The 16,928-nt window shown below is 40.5% G+C and overlaps 1 protein-coding gene across 1 annotated transcript; it reads left to right on the top strand.

Annotated features, from left to right (window-relative positions):
• The first annotated feature begins 827 nt into the window (after positions 1-827).
• fgf5 (fibroblast growth factor 5) lies at positions 828-10,582 on the top strand. The gene is made up of 3 exons (XM_043701938.1): positions 828-1,350; positions 2,522-2,625; positions 9,541-10,582. The coding sequence occupies exons 1-3, from the start codon at positions 1,077-1,079 to the stop codon at positions 9,889-9,891; spliced, it is 729 nt and encodes a 242-aa protein (XP_043557873.1). The 5' UTR covers positions 828-1,076; the 3' UTR covers positions 9,892-10,582.
• The last annotated feature ends 6,346 nt before the right edge of the window (positions 10,583-16,928 follow it).

Genomic DNA, 16,928 nt, shown 5'->3' with positions numbered 1-16,928 from the left:
CTTGCGCACTGAAGGCTGTGGATGTTTCATGTTAACTGATTTGAATGAATCTCGTCCATTGGTCGTCAGTACATATGAAACGCTTCAGAGTTTTTTTTTCGGTCTCAAGCCTTGTTGGCCGGTTGAGAAGGCTTGCACTGTCAGTCTGTAGCGTACTATGCTGGTGTTGTTAGCCTACGCCGTGTTAATATTCCAAATGTCATTGATGTTTCCCCACCACACTCAAACCTGGCTGAAACCTCACCTCCGTCCAGATCTGTTATAGTAAACTTCCGACTGAATGCAAGCATGCTACTTTACATCGTCACGAATAGACTATTAAATGAGCCCCAGATCATTGAAGCTGACAGTTCACTTGTCTCCCAAGCGCTAAAGGTCGAATTTGAATTTATGTGCATCTTCTTGACGAGTTTTGCTACATTTAAACTCTTTGCCGCTGCTCATAATTCCCGTCTTAGTTGCCTGTCGTGTGGATAACTTGGCGGCATTGATCTGTCGAGTAAAGTTGCCTTTTTATTTTCCTACTGCACTCTGTGACCATTTATGCGTCTATTTCAAATCTCTAGAGAGGCGCAAGGTCATTAGAGATCATTTTGGTTCTTGGTTAAGAACCATTAGTTTACGGCAGCCTCGAGTTTCGACATGAAATGACTCATTCGTTGTCCCAGTGGGATCCATTTCTATTTGTTATGAATTATTTGTTCACTTCCCCCACTATTAAAATTAGCTTTGTCGTGCGTGAAGTCTGCGCAGATGGCGTCGTAAGCATTTTGTGCGCGTGTGTGTGTTTGGTTAACAGCACTCTTTCCTAACCAATTCTCCTTCCTTTTCATATATTGGAATCAACCATGCCCATTCTTCTGGCGACTGCAGGATGAGAGCTTGTCGTTCAAATCACAGGCATGCATCTCGCAATGAGATCATTTGTGTTATAAATATCACCGTGCCAGCAGTAGCCTTTGCATGGATATGCCTGGTGGAGACACCACACGCCGTGGTTGGTGCAAGGAGCAAAGGATCAGCAAAATGCGGGCATTGTCCTAGCAGGGAGCACCCCGGAGAGATCCGCTGGAAGAATGCGCTTCCACTACCTCGTCCTCCTCTTTCTGAATCACACTGTCCGCTTCTCTCCAGGGTACAGTGAGCAGGTACCGTCCGCAGAACTACTTCGAGGTACAACAAATGAGAACTCCACTGTCTTGCAGAACCGTAAATCGCTGAGGAACATGTACCAATGGAATAGACCTGGGCCCCGCACTGGAAGACTTTATTGCAGAGTTGGAATTGGTTTTCATTTGCAGATCCAGCCTGATGGCAAAGTCAGTGGCTCGCATGAAGCCAACCTATTCAGTGAGTATTTATTCGAAATAGGTTCATGTGACAGTGATAGTCTCAATAGCAAAAACATAAATTACACGAAATTGCCTCTGACAGCATTTTTATGAAGGCATTGCTCCTGTACTTGTCTGCAGCGTATCTAATGATAACTTCGAGCTACCATTCAGCCAACCTTCACATTTGCCTGATTGCTTTGATTACGAGCGTCTTGGTTTGACTAGCAAAAAACCGAGCTGTTTAAGTTGTTACAATAGGAAACCATCTATGTCAAGAAATACAGTTTATTCTAACAAAAGTAATGGCGAGTTGGATCATGTGCGTCTGCGCATAGGGATTTTCCATATATTGGCTTTGCAGTCGATGTCCGAGATATTGACATTGGTCGAATGTTTTATTTTAGATATTTGAAAGACAATTAAAACACAAAACAGTTATTGACCGAATCTATAACGTTCTGCAGTGCGATATCAGTATATCATCCTCGTGGGCCTAATTCCACATAACTGGAAATGGTGTTGTTTGCAAAGTTATTTTTTTGCTGCAAAGATCGATTTTGCGATGAGTCTTTCCGGGGTCAGGTTGTCTGGCGTGTGTATCGTGCGGTCATGTTAAACTACGAAGCATGTCGCTAACAGGTGCAGGCTGGAGGGAACTGAGTGCTTGAAGTTATTGGGTTAGTGAATGGCGTGGTTATTATCTCCTAACATGTCACGTCAATACATGGATTGACAGTTATATTCATTATCGGAAATAAATTAAAAAAATGTTTTCTTAAGTTTGGAAACGACCACGAATCAGAAATCTTAGACTATCATTACTGATATGGAAGTTACCTATGGGTGATGCCAGTAGTTTTATTTTATATGTTTACTATATACAAATAATCTTCGGTTGAAGACAATATGTGTCAGATTCTCCAATCTGTAATTCTAGTCCGTCACTAATATGGGGACATGCTCTGTAACAAAACAATCAGAACAAATGCCCAAGGCATTTCAGAATTAGCAAATTATTAGCATATTTTACAACTTCAAATATTTACAGGCCGACTAACTTCCTGAGACCTCCCATTATTAAAGGGAATTGTTTTATAAAGAGCTCTCTGAAGCTAGTAATCGCAGTGTGTGCGAGCATAATTTTAAAATCTGACAGCAAGAATTTTATTGTGAAATCTCACTTGCAGGTATTTTGGAAATATTCGCCGTGTCTCAGGGGATAGTGGGAATTCGAGGAATTTTTAGCAACCGATTTCTAGCAATGAATAAAAAGGGGAAACTTCACGCAACCGTGAGTATTATCTGAGGTCAGTGGTACTATTCAGAAACAACAATGTACTGCGCAGAAGAAAACAAAGTTAATGTGAATGCAAATTCATAACAAAGTCTGCTGCTGCGTCCCGCCATTCATTCAAATGGATAGGTCAAAATAAATTTCACCTTTTCGAAGATGGGTTTGACTCACTAGGCGTGGTCAACGCGGCCTCTATTTGGAGGCATTATTCATAAAGTTCAACGCAGCCGTCATAAATCAAGCATGAAGCATCCGATGTAAGACTTACAGTCGGTACTTTTTTTTCCCTGAAGCGGAATATCAAATCACTTGCTATCATGATCTTTCTCTGCAATAAGCAAACATTTGTTAAATACCGTAACGGAGATTTGTCCGAATACTCCTTGACCTTACAGTACACTTAAAGCCTCCAAAGCATGTATTTTTACAGATGTCTTGTGTGCAAGGGAAAACAAGCCTGTCCGTATTTTCTTTTTAGTTTGGTACTAACAAGTGAAATGTACAGCAATTGTGAAATAAACTCACCATCCCACTGTCTTTCAAAACGTGTCGTGAAGATTGTTCAAACCCTGTTCCTTCTGCAAAGCTATAAAAAAATCACTAAAATAAAACATATATACGTATATTTATAAAGAAAACATCAAGTGCCCGGATTCAGTGGTTGCTCTAAAGTTGATGATATATTAATATTGTATTAATAATCTGTAATATTAGTTTCAGATATTTTACCATTACTAAAAACCAGCGGATGTTCCAGGCCGACTAGACTTTTCACTTAAATAATAGCCGAACTTTGCTTTTACATCGCCATGGATCTCCTCGGAGAAATATCAACTAAATAATAATCCAATGTGCTTAAAATTGGTGGTGCTGGTGGGGTGCGTGGTGCTTGGATAAAACTAACACAACCAACAAAATGGAATGACTGAATATCATGCAGAATTCTAAATATACAAATTGGCATTTGGCATAACCTCTGCTTCTACTAAAATTAATGCAATTGATACAAAATGGCATGTGGGTGCGTGCTCGTCACGGCTGGGTGAATTTCTGTGATTGCTTAATAAGTTTAAAAAGTGCCGAGAGAATCCTGTCGCCTGTCAGTAAATGTGGCGCGTTGATAGAATTCAATCTGTCCCTACTTGTTTCTGAGATGAGATGAAAGTCAATTGTATGAATAATTCTGCAATCCTGCCAAATCAACTCGTATATGAGTTTGTAACACTGCTCCAGTCTTTTTCTCTTATCTTGACTAGTCGTCTGACATCAGTCTCTTTTTTTTCTCCCCAAAATACAGATGGCAACATAATTAAATCAGGGACTGAGTTTGAAGAATATTGTATTCCAGCATTTTATACGGACTAGCAATTATCAACCGCTGCACAGAGGAGATTGTTCTTTAATTCCTCAGGAGGATTTGGCATATTTTGAAATATTGCATTTTTAAAGTTCAGGTTAATCACTAATTTGAGTGCACTGAGTGTGGAAATCAGACATGCCACACACCAATGATTTCATACAGAGTTTAAGGGAATACCTCTCTCATTTTGACCCACAACGGTGAAAACACATTATTTGCCGAATTTAATCTAAATTCCAAAAACATAATTGGCATATTTCTAAAGGCAATGGCATAAATAACAGAATATAGTTTTCACTAATTTGTCTGTCTTGCTGTGTTTTTATAAACAAGAAAGCTTAGAAAGATGCCTGAGACAGGTGCATGGGGAGGTTATATAGATAGAACATTTTGACAACTTTCAGAAATTGTAAGGTGACAGAAGAGACCACCTCGCTGCTACAGAGAAGGCCTTCTATGGTCATTTTCAGATTAACACTGAAAGGCCCAGTTTTACAGCATCTAATCAAACTCACTCCATGCCAAAAATGATTTTTTAAAGAATTACCTCAGCTGAAAACGCCTAAGTGAACTTGTCCCAGCTGTTTCACTGTTGGTTTATGAAGAGCTGTAGGCGCGATTTAGCTACCACATGTCAAGTTATTTTTCTCCCATGGTTTCCTGTTTCAACTTTCTACAACTTAACAATCTACCTTGAATTCAAAGCAACCAAGTGTCCTTGGGTTAATACTGTCACATTTATGAAATTTGCACAACAGGACACAATGCTGTGCTTTCCATACATGATAACCATTGCAAAACACTGGATGTACGGTGAACTAGAATGTGCAATCATATCAAATGGATTTCAAAGCGTGCCTTTAAATAAAAACATTTGGATAGCTTAAGATAGCCATCAACACATGGAAAATAGAGTCATACAGCATGAAAACAGACACTTTGGTTCAACATATCCATTTGACCAAACATCCCCAATTGAACCTAGTTCCACTTGCAGCATTTAGCCCATATCTCGCTAAATCCTTTCTGTTCATATACCCATCTAGATGCCTTCTAAATGTTGTAATTATACCTGCCTCCACCACTTCCTCTGGCAGCTTGTTCTGTACACACACCACCCTCAACATGAAAAAGTTACCCCTCAGGTCCTTTTTAAAACCTTCCCCTCTTAGATTAAACCTATGTCCTCTAGTTCTGGACTCCCCCACTGTAGGAAAAAGATATTGACTATTCACCCTATTTATGCTCCTCCTGATTTTATAAACCTCATTAAAGTCACCCCCTCAGTTTCTGATGCTCCTGGGGAAAATAGCCCCAGCCTATTCAGCCTCTCCCTATAGCTCAAACCCGCCAGTCTCAACAACATGCTTGTCAATCTTTTTCTGCATCCTCTCAAGTTTAACATCCTTTCTATAGAAGGGCAACCAGAATGTACACAGTATTCCAAAAGTGACCTCACAAATCTCTTGTTTGGCGCAACACGGTATCCTAATCTTATACTCAATATTATGACCAATGAAGACAAGCATACCCAACCCTTCTTCCCCACCCTTTCTACCTGTGATCCAATTTTCAAGGAACTATGCACCTACACCACTAGGTCTCTTTGTTCAGCAACATTTCCCTGGGTCCTACCATAACTGTATAAGTTCTGCCCTGGTTTGCCTTACCAAAATGCAATACCTTACATTTATGTAAATTAAATTCCATCTGCTACTCCTCAGCCCAACTGATCAAGTTCCTGTTATAGTCCAAGATAATCTTCTTCATTATCCACTACCCCACCTATTTTGGTGTCATCTGCAAACTTACAAACCATACCAAACCAAACCAAATGACAGAAAGCAGTGGACCCAGCACTGACCCTTGAGGCACACTGTTGGTCACAGGCCTCCAGTCCGAAAACAATCCTCCACTACAACCCTATATCTCCCATCTTCAAGTCAATTTTGAATCCAATTGGCTAGGTCCCCTGGACCTCATGTCACTTAAGCTTAATGACCAGTCTACCGTGCAGAACCTTTGTCAAACTCTTTGCTGAAGTTCATATAGACAAAGCTTTGCCTTCATCAATCATCTTTGTCACCTCTTCAAAAAACATGATTTCCCAAGTACAAAGCCATTTTGACTCTCTCTAATGAGTACTTGCCCTTCTAAATACATGTAAATCCTGTCCCTCAGAATTCCTTGCAGCAACTTACGCAGCGCTGATGTAAGGCTCACCAGTCTACAGTTCCGTGGCTTTTCCTTACAGCCTTTCTTAAATAATGGCACCACATTAGCCAGCTTCCAGTCTTCTGCCACCTCACCTCTGGCTATCGATGATACAAACAGCAGGGAGCCTAGCAATCTCTTTCCGAGCTTCCCACAAAGTTCTGGGAAACATTTGATCAGGTCACAGGAACTTATCTACTTGTATGTGTCTTAAGTCCTCCAGCACTTCCTCATCTGTAATATGAACTTGAAGTATTCATTATTGGTGCCAGTATATAATCACCAGGGATCTCCTGTTGCATAGTGACAGGGTCCCTTTCTCTGAGCCAAAATGCTTGAATTCAAGTCCCCATCTGCTGCAGAAGTATGTAAATCCATCTTTGAATAAGTTAATTAAAAATATCTAACATCATTAGGCAGTTTTCCATAAGATTTTCTTTGCCGCCACTTTTCATCAACCTCTTCTGAAATGGAGTGTGTATTGTGTTACTGTGGTCATGTTTCTACCCCTGGACAAGAAGGCACATGTTCTATCTGCTCCAGAGTTGTGTCACAACATGTCTGAATAGGTTAATTAAACAAATGTGTATTGTGCATATATAGGTATATTCTGTGAATTTGATGGTCATGGCATCTCCTGTTAGCATGCTCATATTTTTCTGATAGTTTTCTATCAAGAAATGGTTTCTACTGAAACAAATCTTTCTAAAATAATAGACTAATGGATTGCCAAATTATAAATCTAACATTCTATGCTAGAATCCATTCTTGAATTCATACATTCAGTTTGTTACATTTTCTTTCAGAGATTAACTCTCCAAAATGTTCTGCTAAGGGACTTTTAAATATAGAAACATAGAGTCATAGGATTTTATAGAATGAAAATAGGTCATTTGGCACATCAGGTCAATACTATTCATCAAGTATCTATCTACTCCCCTTTTTCCAGCATTTAGTTCACAATCTTCTAGGCCATTGCACTTCAAGTTATAATCTAAAAATTCTTCAATGTTGTGATGGTTCCCACGTTGAAAACATTTTCAGGCAGTGAATTCCAAATACCCACCACCCTTTGGGCTGAACAGGAATTAATAGTCTATTGATGACCATGAAACCATTGCTGATTGTTGGACAAAACCCATCTGGGTCACTAATGTCCCATAAGGAAGGAAACTGCCATCATCACCTGGTCTGGCCTACATGTGACTCCAGACCCACAGCAATGTGGTTGACTCTTAATTGCCCCCTGGGCAATTATGGATGGGCAATAAATGCTCGCTTATCCAGAGATGCACATGTTCCATGAGTAAAGAAAAGAGGAATTTAATCCGAAAAAGTGTGAGGTGATGTATTTTTCCGAGACTAACATGCATGTACATGTTGAATAGGAGGACACTAGGAAATACAGAATTTCAGAGGAACCTTGGTGTAGTTGTCATTAGTTCCTTGACGGCAACAAGGCATCTAGTTAAGGTGGTTAAGAAGACATATGGGATACCTGCTTTTATTAGTCAAGACATTGTATACAAGAGCATGGTGGTTATGGTGAGATGGTATAAAATGTTAGTTAAGCCACAGCTGGAGCACTATGTGCAGTTGTAGTTGCCACACTATTAGGAGAATGTGATTGCAGATGAGATTCTTGAAGATATACCCTCGGCTGCAGCATTTCAGCTATAAAGAGAGTTGACTGGTTGGGGTTGTTTTCCTTACAGCAGAAAAATCTGTTGAGGGACCTGATTGAGATGAGCAAAGTAATGAGGAGAGTAGACAGGGACAAAATATTTCCCTTAGTAGAGGGGTTGTTAACCAAGGGGCAGTTTCCAAATAAATACCCTGAGAATGGATTTGTGGATTTTTTTTCACTCAGGGACACTGGATATCTGGAACTCTCTGCCAAAAAGGATGGTAGAGCCAGAACCCTGAAGGCATGTAACAAATATTTTGAGGAGCACTTGAAAAGCCATAACATATGGACCAATTGCTGGAAAATGCTTGATAACTTGTGTGGGCACAATGCGCAAAATGGCTTTTTGCTGTGCTAGTAAGACTTTATGACTCTGAAATGTTCTTCCTTAAATCTCCTCAAAACCTCCTGCGCTTTACCATATATCTCGGCCCCTGGATTACTGGAGCCTCCATTAAGGGGAAAAGTTTTTTTCAATCTATATATATGCCTTATAATTTTGTACACCTCAATCAGGTCTCCCCTCAACATTCTCCATACTAAAAAAAAGCCTAACTAATCCCTCTTCATAGTTGAAATGGTCCAGGCCAGGCAGCATCCTGATGAATCTCTTCTGCAGCCCCTCGACTGCTAGCACATCCTTCCCATAGTGTGGTGATCAGAAATGTACGCAGTACTCCAGCTGTTGCTTAACTAATGTCTTATGCAGCTCCGTCATAATCTCCTTGCTCTTCTATTCAATGTCTCAACAAATACAGAGAAGTATATCTTTTAACCACCTTGTCCACCTCTCCTGCTATCTTTAAGGATCTACTGGCATGCCCACCAAGGTCTCTCTGAGCCGCTAGGGTCCTACCATTCATCATGGGCTCCCTTACCTTGTTAGTCTTCCCAACGTGCATCATTTTAAGATTTTCAGATTAAATTTCATTTGCCATTGTTCTGCCCATCCGATCAGCCTGTACTCGAAAGCTGGAGTCTAAATGCGTGTTCAAGTCAATGTGCAGTGAATGAATCACTTGTTTCATTTTGTTGAGCGAGTGCTTGGGTTCCTATTGTAGCATCGCTATATGCTCACTTAGTCTGGTATATCCACATATGGATGTGGCCAGCACGGTGGCTGTGTCCCTACCTCTGGGTCAGGAAACTTGTGTTCAGGTTCCTTCTGCGCCGGCGATGTGTAAGAGTATCCAGAACAGGTTTATTCGAAAAATATAAAGCACAGTCCAGCCAAACGCCTTATAGGTCACTGCATCATAGGCCATTCGTAAAATCCATGGAACATTTTTGAATTCTGAGAACATGAAACAAACTAATGTCCACGAGAAAACCCAAGCACTGAAGCTGCTGGAAATCTGAATTAAAACACAGGAAATGCCGTTGGAAAACTCCAGTACCCTCATCACCTTGTGCGCGTAAAAACTACATTTTATAGCAAACGCACGAAAGAGAAAGGAATAAAATGAGATGCTGGTAGGATTGGAGGAAGACTTGGATGAAGCCTAAACACTGATAAGGGAGGATTTGGGCCAATGGCTTGTTTCTGTCTTTGCTAAGTGATTCTATGTAAGCCTTACCACTATAATTCTAAACGACTGAGTAAAAGGAAATATATATTTTATTTGTTTTCTGATTTTGCTTTCTCTTATAGACCAAGTTTACAAATGAATGCATTTTCAAGGAGAGATATCAAGAAAACAGTTACAACACTTACGCCTCGGCCACTTACAAAAGCGAAAACAATAGCCGAGAGTGGTACGTGGCTTTAAATAAACGCGGGAAAGTGAAAATGGGGAACAGCCCTCGAGTGAAACCTCAACACATTTCGACACATTTCCTTCCACGGTTCAAACAGTCTGAGAAAGAAAAAACGTTCAAAATTACTCGGAAAGTCCCAGATAAAAAAACGCCACCCAAATCTCCAAAACCACCTCCTGCAACAATTATCCGCAGGAAGAGTACAAGTGTTATCAGATATAGGCCCAAATTTCGTTTTGGATAGCAAATTGATTGAACTCGTCTTATTTGGTTCGGGGGACAGTGACTTTGTTGGAAAGCAACTGTGGTGTACCGGGGATGCACAGGGAGGCAAGAGTGACTCCTTCCGCCAAAGGGAGACACCAGCCATCGCCCTCACTCCTAACCCCTGCGCGCCGTACCGGCAGTGTGGAACAGGAGAGGTATGACAGTGTTGTAAGGATGCTGTATCAGCATTAGGAATGCGAATCTGTACGGGTATAACACAAAAAACAGACTGTTTGTTAGCAGAACATAAAAATCGTTCATTTGCATTGGAAAATTTATGTTAGGCTCTGAGGGAAAGATGCGATTATTGAACATAAAATCACGTTTGGTAAAGGAAGCAAATAACATTTTGCCCCAGTAGAAATGTTGAATATGGTTTCAAAAACGTTGAATCCTTCTTTATTTTCATAGCCCTTTTCCAGAGATTAAAAAGAAAACATTTTTTTCTAAGCACAAACAGGGAAATATGTTCATTTGTTTTCTCTCGGTAACATAGTGAGACCTCACCACTACGCGATAATGTCGGTTTATTTCTGCTTGGAAAGCGCATGCAACAATTAGTTTTTTGGAGTGGTCATACTTTGGTGGTGCACGACCTTTGAACCCACCTTTCTTTGACGGAACAGCTGGAAGGATGGATTACAGGCCGTCGATCAAACTATCACTTCGGAGTTCAGATGTTTAAAATATCCCTGCCATCATCCTAGCATTCCACTTCTTAACGACCCGCAGGGAAGGGACTGCATTGCAGGGAAGGAAACACACACACATACTTCTGGGAGCCAACTTCTGTCTATAGGTGTATCAAGTGGCAGATAGCAGCGTCATGGCCCATTATCGCACACTGTCATCAGAAACGCTCTATTAGCAAAACTCTCTCCTGGGACTCAAGTCGGGAAGGTAACGATTCCAGTGATGGCCACTGCGTTAAAACAAACAAACGGATTGTGTACAAGGACAAGTTGGTTTGAGAGTTTACACGCTTGAGTTGCGCCAGGGTATCTGCACTTGCAGATAACAAGCACTGAGATAACGTTTATCAATTATGTGTACATTCTTAATTAAAAACAAACTTTTGAAGCAATATTCTGCAATATATTATTCATATTCTACACACGTATTCCTATCGTTTGTTTACATTCATGACATTTGATTGTCGGTGGGACCGTCTATTTACAAAGGTTGTCTCGTTTCCCATTAGTATGTCAACGTACCTTGCGTATTTTTTCATAGCTTTTTTGGTCTTCTGCGCTTCGCAATACAAAACATGAGTAACAATGCCGCGGAAAATGTTTAATGAAGGTTTTTTTAAAAACACAAATCTTTCAGTCATGTTTTATTTTCATTAAATGAAGTCAATCTTATTGAGTATCTTTTTCTGATTTGTGTGCAGTGTGCATTGGATTCTCAATGGTTCAGTAATAGGTTGCACACCTATCACAATGCCTGAAAACAAACAAGCAGCAAAGTGCACAGTAGCATTCCAACTTGCACTGAATGGGAGCACTATCCATGCGAGCTGTTACACTGCAGACTTGCATGTTTCACAATCGCGGCTTCACTTGATTTTAAAACATTTATTGATTGCTAAGAAAAAACACTGGCCGTCTGGCTGTCCCGCTGTTCAAGTGCAAGTTATGTGAGTGACTGGTTAATGAGTTTATACATCGTGATGAGCAATACAATTAATGATATTTAAGAAAACCTTCCACACAAGGATGGCTACTGACCAGTAAACTTGTATGGAACAATCATTACGTGTTATTAATTTTCAAGAAAAAAATTAGCCAGTCTAATGGGAAATAAAGCTTGCCCAGCGATATGACATGAAATAGATATTCCTATTCAACTTCTTCAGAGACCACCTCTGAAGCAGGTTGGACTTGAACCCAGCCCTCCTGGCTGAAAGGTGGGGGAGCTACACCGTACTACAAGAGATCCTACATGACCGGCTGTATACAGATTCTGGAAATGTGATTCGATTAATTGGTACTAATTTAGGAATTAGATTATGCTGCTGAGGATTTAATGACAGTAAGATAAATACAATGTTTTAACATCTTGTAGATTATTAAATATAGTTAGGTGTCAAGTTACTTATTTCAACTTAGTTTTAATTCAGTCAAGAGCCAATTAATCTGACTTTAAAAGCTTGACACATGAAATGAATTTATGCAAAACAGTTCTACATTGTAGGGATGTCATCCTGAGAGGGAGTGTTAGGAGAGAATGGAAATGGTTAGATAATCATTCCCATTAATCAGGACTGAAACCTGTCCTGTTATTTAGGGATCACCATTGCCTTTAAACTCACAAGTTATAGGTAATTTATTGTTCCCTGATTACATTTTGTCAAAGAAATTAGCTATTTGTGACCTGGAACTAGCTTCTATATGCTGGAGAAATTATCCTGCCTTTCCTAAGAGATATTGCTGTATGTCATGGGTTCTGTCTGCTGCAGTTCATAGGGACTCATAAAATAAAAGCTCTTTGTTGAATAAAGAATATTACGGATCCTACCATATGTTGCTGATATGCAAATCATTGGCACAATGCAGCTCATAAACACTCCGTTCGTAGATAGGGCTGCAATCCCCAAGACCCAATCCACACGCCATCAGAGCATGGGATTGATTAATTTATATGTTCTGATGCTTTTTTAAATCACATTCAAAAGAAGTTTCAGAAATAAAAGCAATTTCAGTTCAATTACCATAAAACTATAAAATCTGCAGTTTTCAAAAAGATTTGACAGCCTCATTATAGATTATAAAAGATAGGAATATATGCAAATTGCTGTCACTGCAGTTTTTAAGTTTTTCTTTGTGCAGTTCTGTATAAAACAGGTTAATAGAGATGTACGGATGCTATTTTAAGACGTTCACCTGGTAATGCTAAATTGCCATATAATTGTACATTACACTTTGACTTTTTAAATTTATTGTTTTGAACTTTGGACAGAGGATCTACTTTTTCAGTTACTTGTCCACCTTGAACAGCTGAATGTTTGATGTGAGCACATTATACTTGTAGCTGCAAGCATGGTTTCGAGAGGAAACCTGATGTAGGGCTTTTGCCTGAAACGTCGATTCTCCTGATCCTCAGATGCTGCCTGACCCGCTGCACTTTCCAGCACCACACTCTTGACTCTAATCTCCAGCATCTGCAGTCATCACTTTCGCCTAGCTGTAATGAGTACTGGAGCTTGATTTATAGTTGACATTGGGAAGAGAGGTAACCCAGACTGCTGCAGTTAATTGCACTTAAATGTTTTGCAAACATTACATCTCAACCTATCACTGAGTTTAATATATCAGTTGTCTGTATCAAATAGCTTAATGCATTTTTATTTTATAGGAGTCACTGAGCCAATATGGCACAGAAGGAGGACGTTCACCCCGTCCAGCTATATTGTTTTTCTATATGTTTTTGATCAATTGCCCATTAAATTTTCTTTTGAAACCATCATGTCTATATCCATTGCTGTCATAGATGTTGAGCTCCAAGCTATTACCACTTGTTGAGTAAAATTCTGCCTCATATCCTTACTGCACATCTGGCCCAAAATTATATTTGTGTGCCTTAATTGGCAGAGGAACAAAAAGCAGAACCACAGGGGCTTCCTGCCATTGTTTTAATTGGGCTGGAAACATGAAGATAACAGATTCCCCACTGGCAATTCCTGCTCCCAATTGAATGTCTTACTCCACAAAACCTGCATCAAAGGCAGATTATTTCATCCTAATGCGGGTTTAGAATGATTTTGTGCCATTGTATCAAGGCCTCCCTACTTTTATACTCCATCTCCTTTGTTAACTCCATTTGCCTTCCTAATGACTCGCTGTATCTACTTACTAGCTCTTTGTGATTCATGTATGAGAGCACTAAGATCCCATTACACCTCAACATTGTGCAGTCTCTCTCCACTTATTCTTCTTGCCAGTTTGCACAACTACACGTCTTCTCCCATTATACTCCAACTGTCAAATGTTTACCCACTCAGTAAACATACCTACATCTCTTTGCAGAATCCTCGGATGCTGCCTGACTGGCTGTGCTTTTCCAGCACCACACTCTTCAACTGTGATCTCCAGCATCTGCAGTCCTCACTTTCTCCCTGCAATGTAACTGGTGCCATCATCCATATAATTAACTAAGATTTTAAATTGTTGAGGGTCCAACAAATCATCAAATTGTTGATGACCCCTGTTGCACAGCATTAGTTACAGTCTACCAATCTGAAAATGACCAACCCAGACCAACACCAGCACCTCAATATCAAATATGAAAATAATCAATTTGTCCTGGCTTTCTATTTCCTGTTAGTAAGCCACTCTCTACTCATTATGAGATTTCACGTCCAAGACCATGAGCTGTAATCTTCTATTGTCATCTTTCATGTAAGAACATGTCCAGTGGATTCTGGAAACCTAAATACAATTCATCTACTGAATCCCCCCCTTATCCACTCTATTTGTAAAATCCTTTAGGAACTCAAATAAAGTTGTTCAACATGATCTTCATAATGCATTCTACCATTTTCTAAATTACAGATGCTTGGCTAACTGACCTTTAATTTCTTGCTTTCAGCATCTCTCCTTTCTTGGATAGAAGTATTACATTTACAGTTTTTAAATCCTCGAGGGTGTTTTCAGAAACAGGGAAGCTATTCACTCTTCACTACCTCTGCAAGAACTTCTTTTAAGACCTTAGCATGCAGACCATCAGGTCCACAGTACATGTCAATCTTTAGTCTCTGGAATATAATATCAAAAAATGTAGAGCAATTGCCAGAAAGAAAAGAGGAGCTTAATATGATTTGAACAGAGAAAGACTGCATAGATGTTTAGTAGTTAACAGGGTAGGCAAGTAGAATGCTGGCCTTTATTTGAACAGAAATTGACTATAAAAGTATGCAAGTTTTGCGACAACTGTGCAAGGCACTAGCAAACCATTGTTGGAATACTGTGAACAGTTTTGGGCCCGTTATCTAAATAAATATACATTGGGATTGATGCAGTCCAGACAAGGTTCACAAGCTTGATTTTAGACATGGTGGGATTGTATTATGAAGAAAGAGTAGATTGAGCTTGTATTCATTGGAATTTAGAAGAATGAGAGAAAATCTTATTGAATGATATAAAAGTCTTACAGGACTTGACAGGGTAGATGCAGATAGGTTGTTTCCCCTTGAAAGTCTAGAACCAGAGAGTAGAATCTCAGAATAACTGGTTTGATTTATTTATTTATTGTCACATGTATCAAAGTACAATGAAAAGCTTTGCTTATGGGCAGTTCTGGCAGGTCATTGTAAGCAAGGATGTACAGATCAAAAAGACGTAGAGGCAGACAGGTTACATTGCACAGGGTGTGTGCTAGGTGAGATCAATGTTAGCAATATCAGCAATATTTGAAGTTCGTGATTCCGTTCATCAGTCTAATAATGGCAGGGAAGAAGCTGTTCCTGAACCTGCTGGTGCTTCTGTTCAGGCTTCTGTGTCTTCTGCTTTACGGAAGAGGTTCTAGGAGATCATTACCGGGGTGGGATGGATCTTTGTTGATGTTGGCAGACTTTCCACAGCAACAAGCCATGTAAATGCAGTCCATGGATGGAAGGGATGGCTTCCGTGATGGTCTGGGCTGTGCATACCACCTTCTGTAGTTTCTTACGGTCCTGGGCAGAGAAGTTGCCATACCAAGCTGTTATGCACTTGAACAGTATGCTTTCAATGGTGCATCCATAGAAGTTGGTGAGAGTCCTTATAGACATGCCAAATTTCCTGAGCTGCCTGAGGAGAAGAGGCATTGTTATGCCTTCTTGACCATCGCATCTATATTGGAAGTCCAGGACAGGTTGTTGATTACTGTCACTCTGAGGAACTTGACAGTTTCCACCCTCTCAACCTCAGTACCATTGGTGTAGTTTGGGGCGTATCCTCCTCCTTTCTTCTGAAGTCAGTTCTTTCATTTTGCTGACATTGAGAGAGTGGGTGTTCTTATTGCACCACGTCACCAAGCCGTCTATCTTCCTTCTGTATTTTGACTTGTAGTGGTGTTGTCAGCAAACTTGGAGATGACATTCATTTGGAATTTGGCAATACAGTAATTGATATACAGGGAGTACAGTTGGGGGCTGAGGATGCATCCTTGGGGAGCTCCAGTGTTAAGGTGTTATTGTGTAGAAGGTGAGGTTTCCTACCAACACTGACTGTGACCTGAAAGCTGAGAATGCAGTTGTAGAGGGTGGAGCTGAGACCAAGGCCGCAGAATTTTGAGATCAGTCTGGAGGAGATAATGGTGTTATAGGCGGAGCTATAGTCAATGAGCAGGAGTCTGCTATAGGTGTCCTTGTTATCCAGATGTTCCAGGGCAGAGTGCAGGGCTAGGGACATGGCATCCACTGTGGACCTATTATGTTGGTAGGCAAACTGCAAGGGATCAAGAAAGGCTGGGAGACTATGGTTGATGTAGATCATAACCAGCCTCTTGAAGCACTTCATGATTTTTGAGGTCAGAGCCACTGGGCAGTAGTCATTAAGGCACATTGCTTGTGCTTCCGTAGGTATGGGGATGATGGTGGTCTTCTTGAAGCAGGTGAGGGTTTCAGCTTGTAGGAGGGAGACATTGAAGCACTTCATGATTTTTGAGGTCAGAGCCACTGCGCAGTAGTCATTAAGGCACATTGGGGATGATGGTGGTCTTCTTGAAGCAGGTGAGGGTTTCAGCTTGTAGGAGGGAGACATTAAAGATGTTGGTGAATACCTTTGCCAGTTGGTCCACACAGGATCAGCTGGCATCACCATCCGGGCCCATTGCTTTCCTTGAGTTGACTCCTAGGTCTGATATCTGCAGCGGTGATGAGGGAATAGGTGTGACCGAGATTGTGGGGGCAGGCGTCACCGCACTGTTGGCATTCTACTCAAACTGAGCACAGCAAGCATTCAGCACATCAGGGAGGGATATGTCTTTGTCTGTTATCTTGACCTGCTTCATTTTGTATCCCTTAATGTTGTT

The sequence above is a fragment of the Chiloscyllium plagiosum genome, chromosome 1 (assembly GCF_004010195.1).
Source record: "Chiloscyllium plagiosum isolate BGI_BamShark_2017 chromosome 1, ASM401019v2, whole genome shotgun sequence".
NCBI classification, from domain to species: domain Eukaryota; kingdom Metazoa; phylum Chordata; class Chondrichthyes; order Orectolobiformes; family Hemiscylliidae; genus Chiloscyllium; species Chiloscyllium plagiosum.
This window is presented reverse-complemented; position numbering and strand designations above follow the sequence as displayed.

Excerpts from the sequence above, each read along its gene's own strand:
- fgf5 (XM_043701938.1), top strand. The coding sequence starts at position 1,077 with ATGCGCTTCCACTACCTCGTCCTCCTCTTTCTGAATCACACTGTCCGC. Across the intron at positions 1,351-2,521 it reads GCATGAAGCCAACCTATTCA|GTATTTTGGAAATATTCGCC; the intron begins GTGAGTATTTAT and ends TCTCACTTGCAG. Across the intron at positions 2,626-9,540 it reads AGGGGAAACTTCACGCAACC|ACCAAGTTTACAAATGAATG; the intron begins GTGAGTATTATC and ends TTTCTCTTATAG.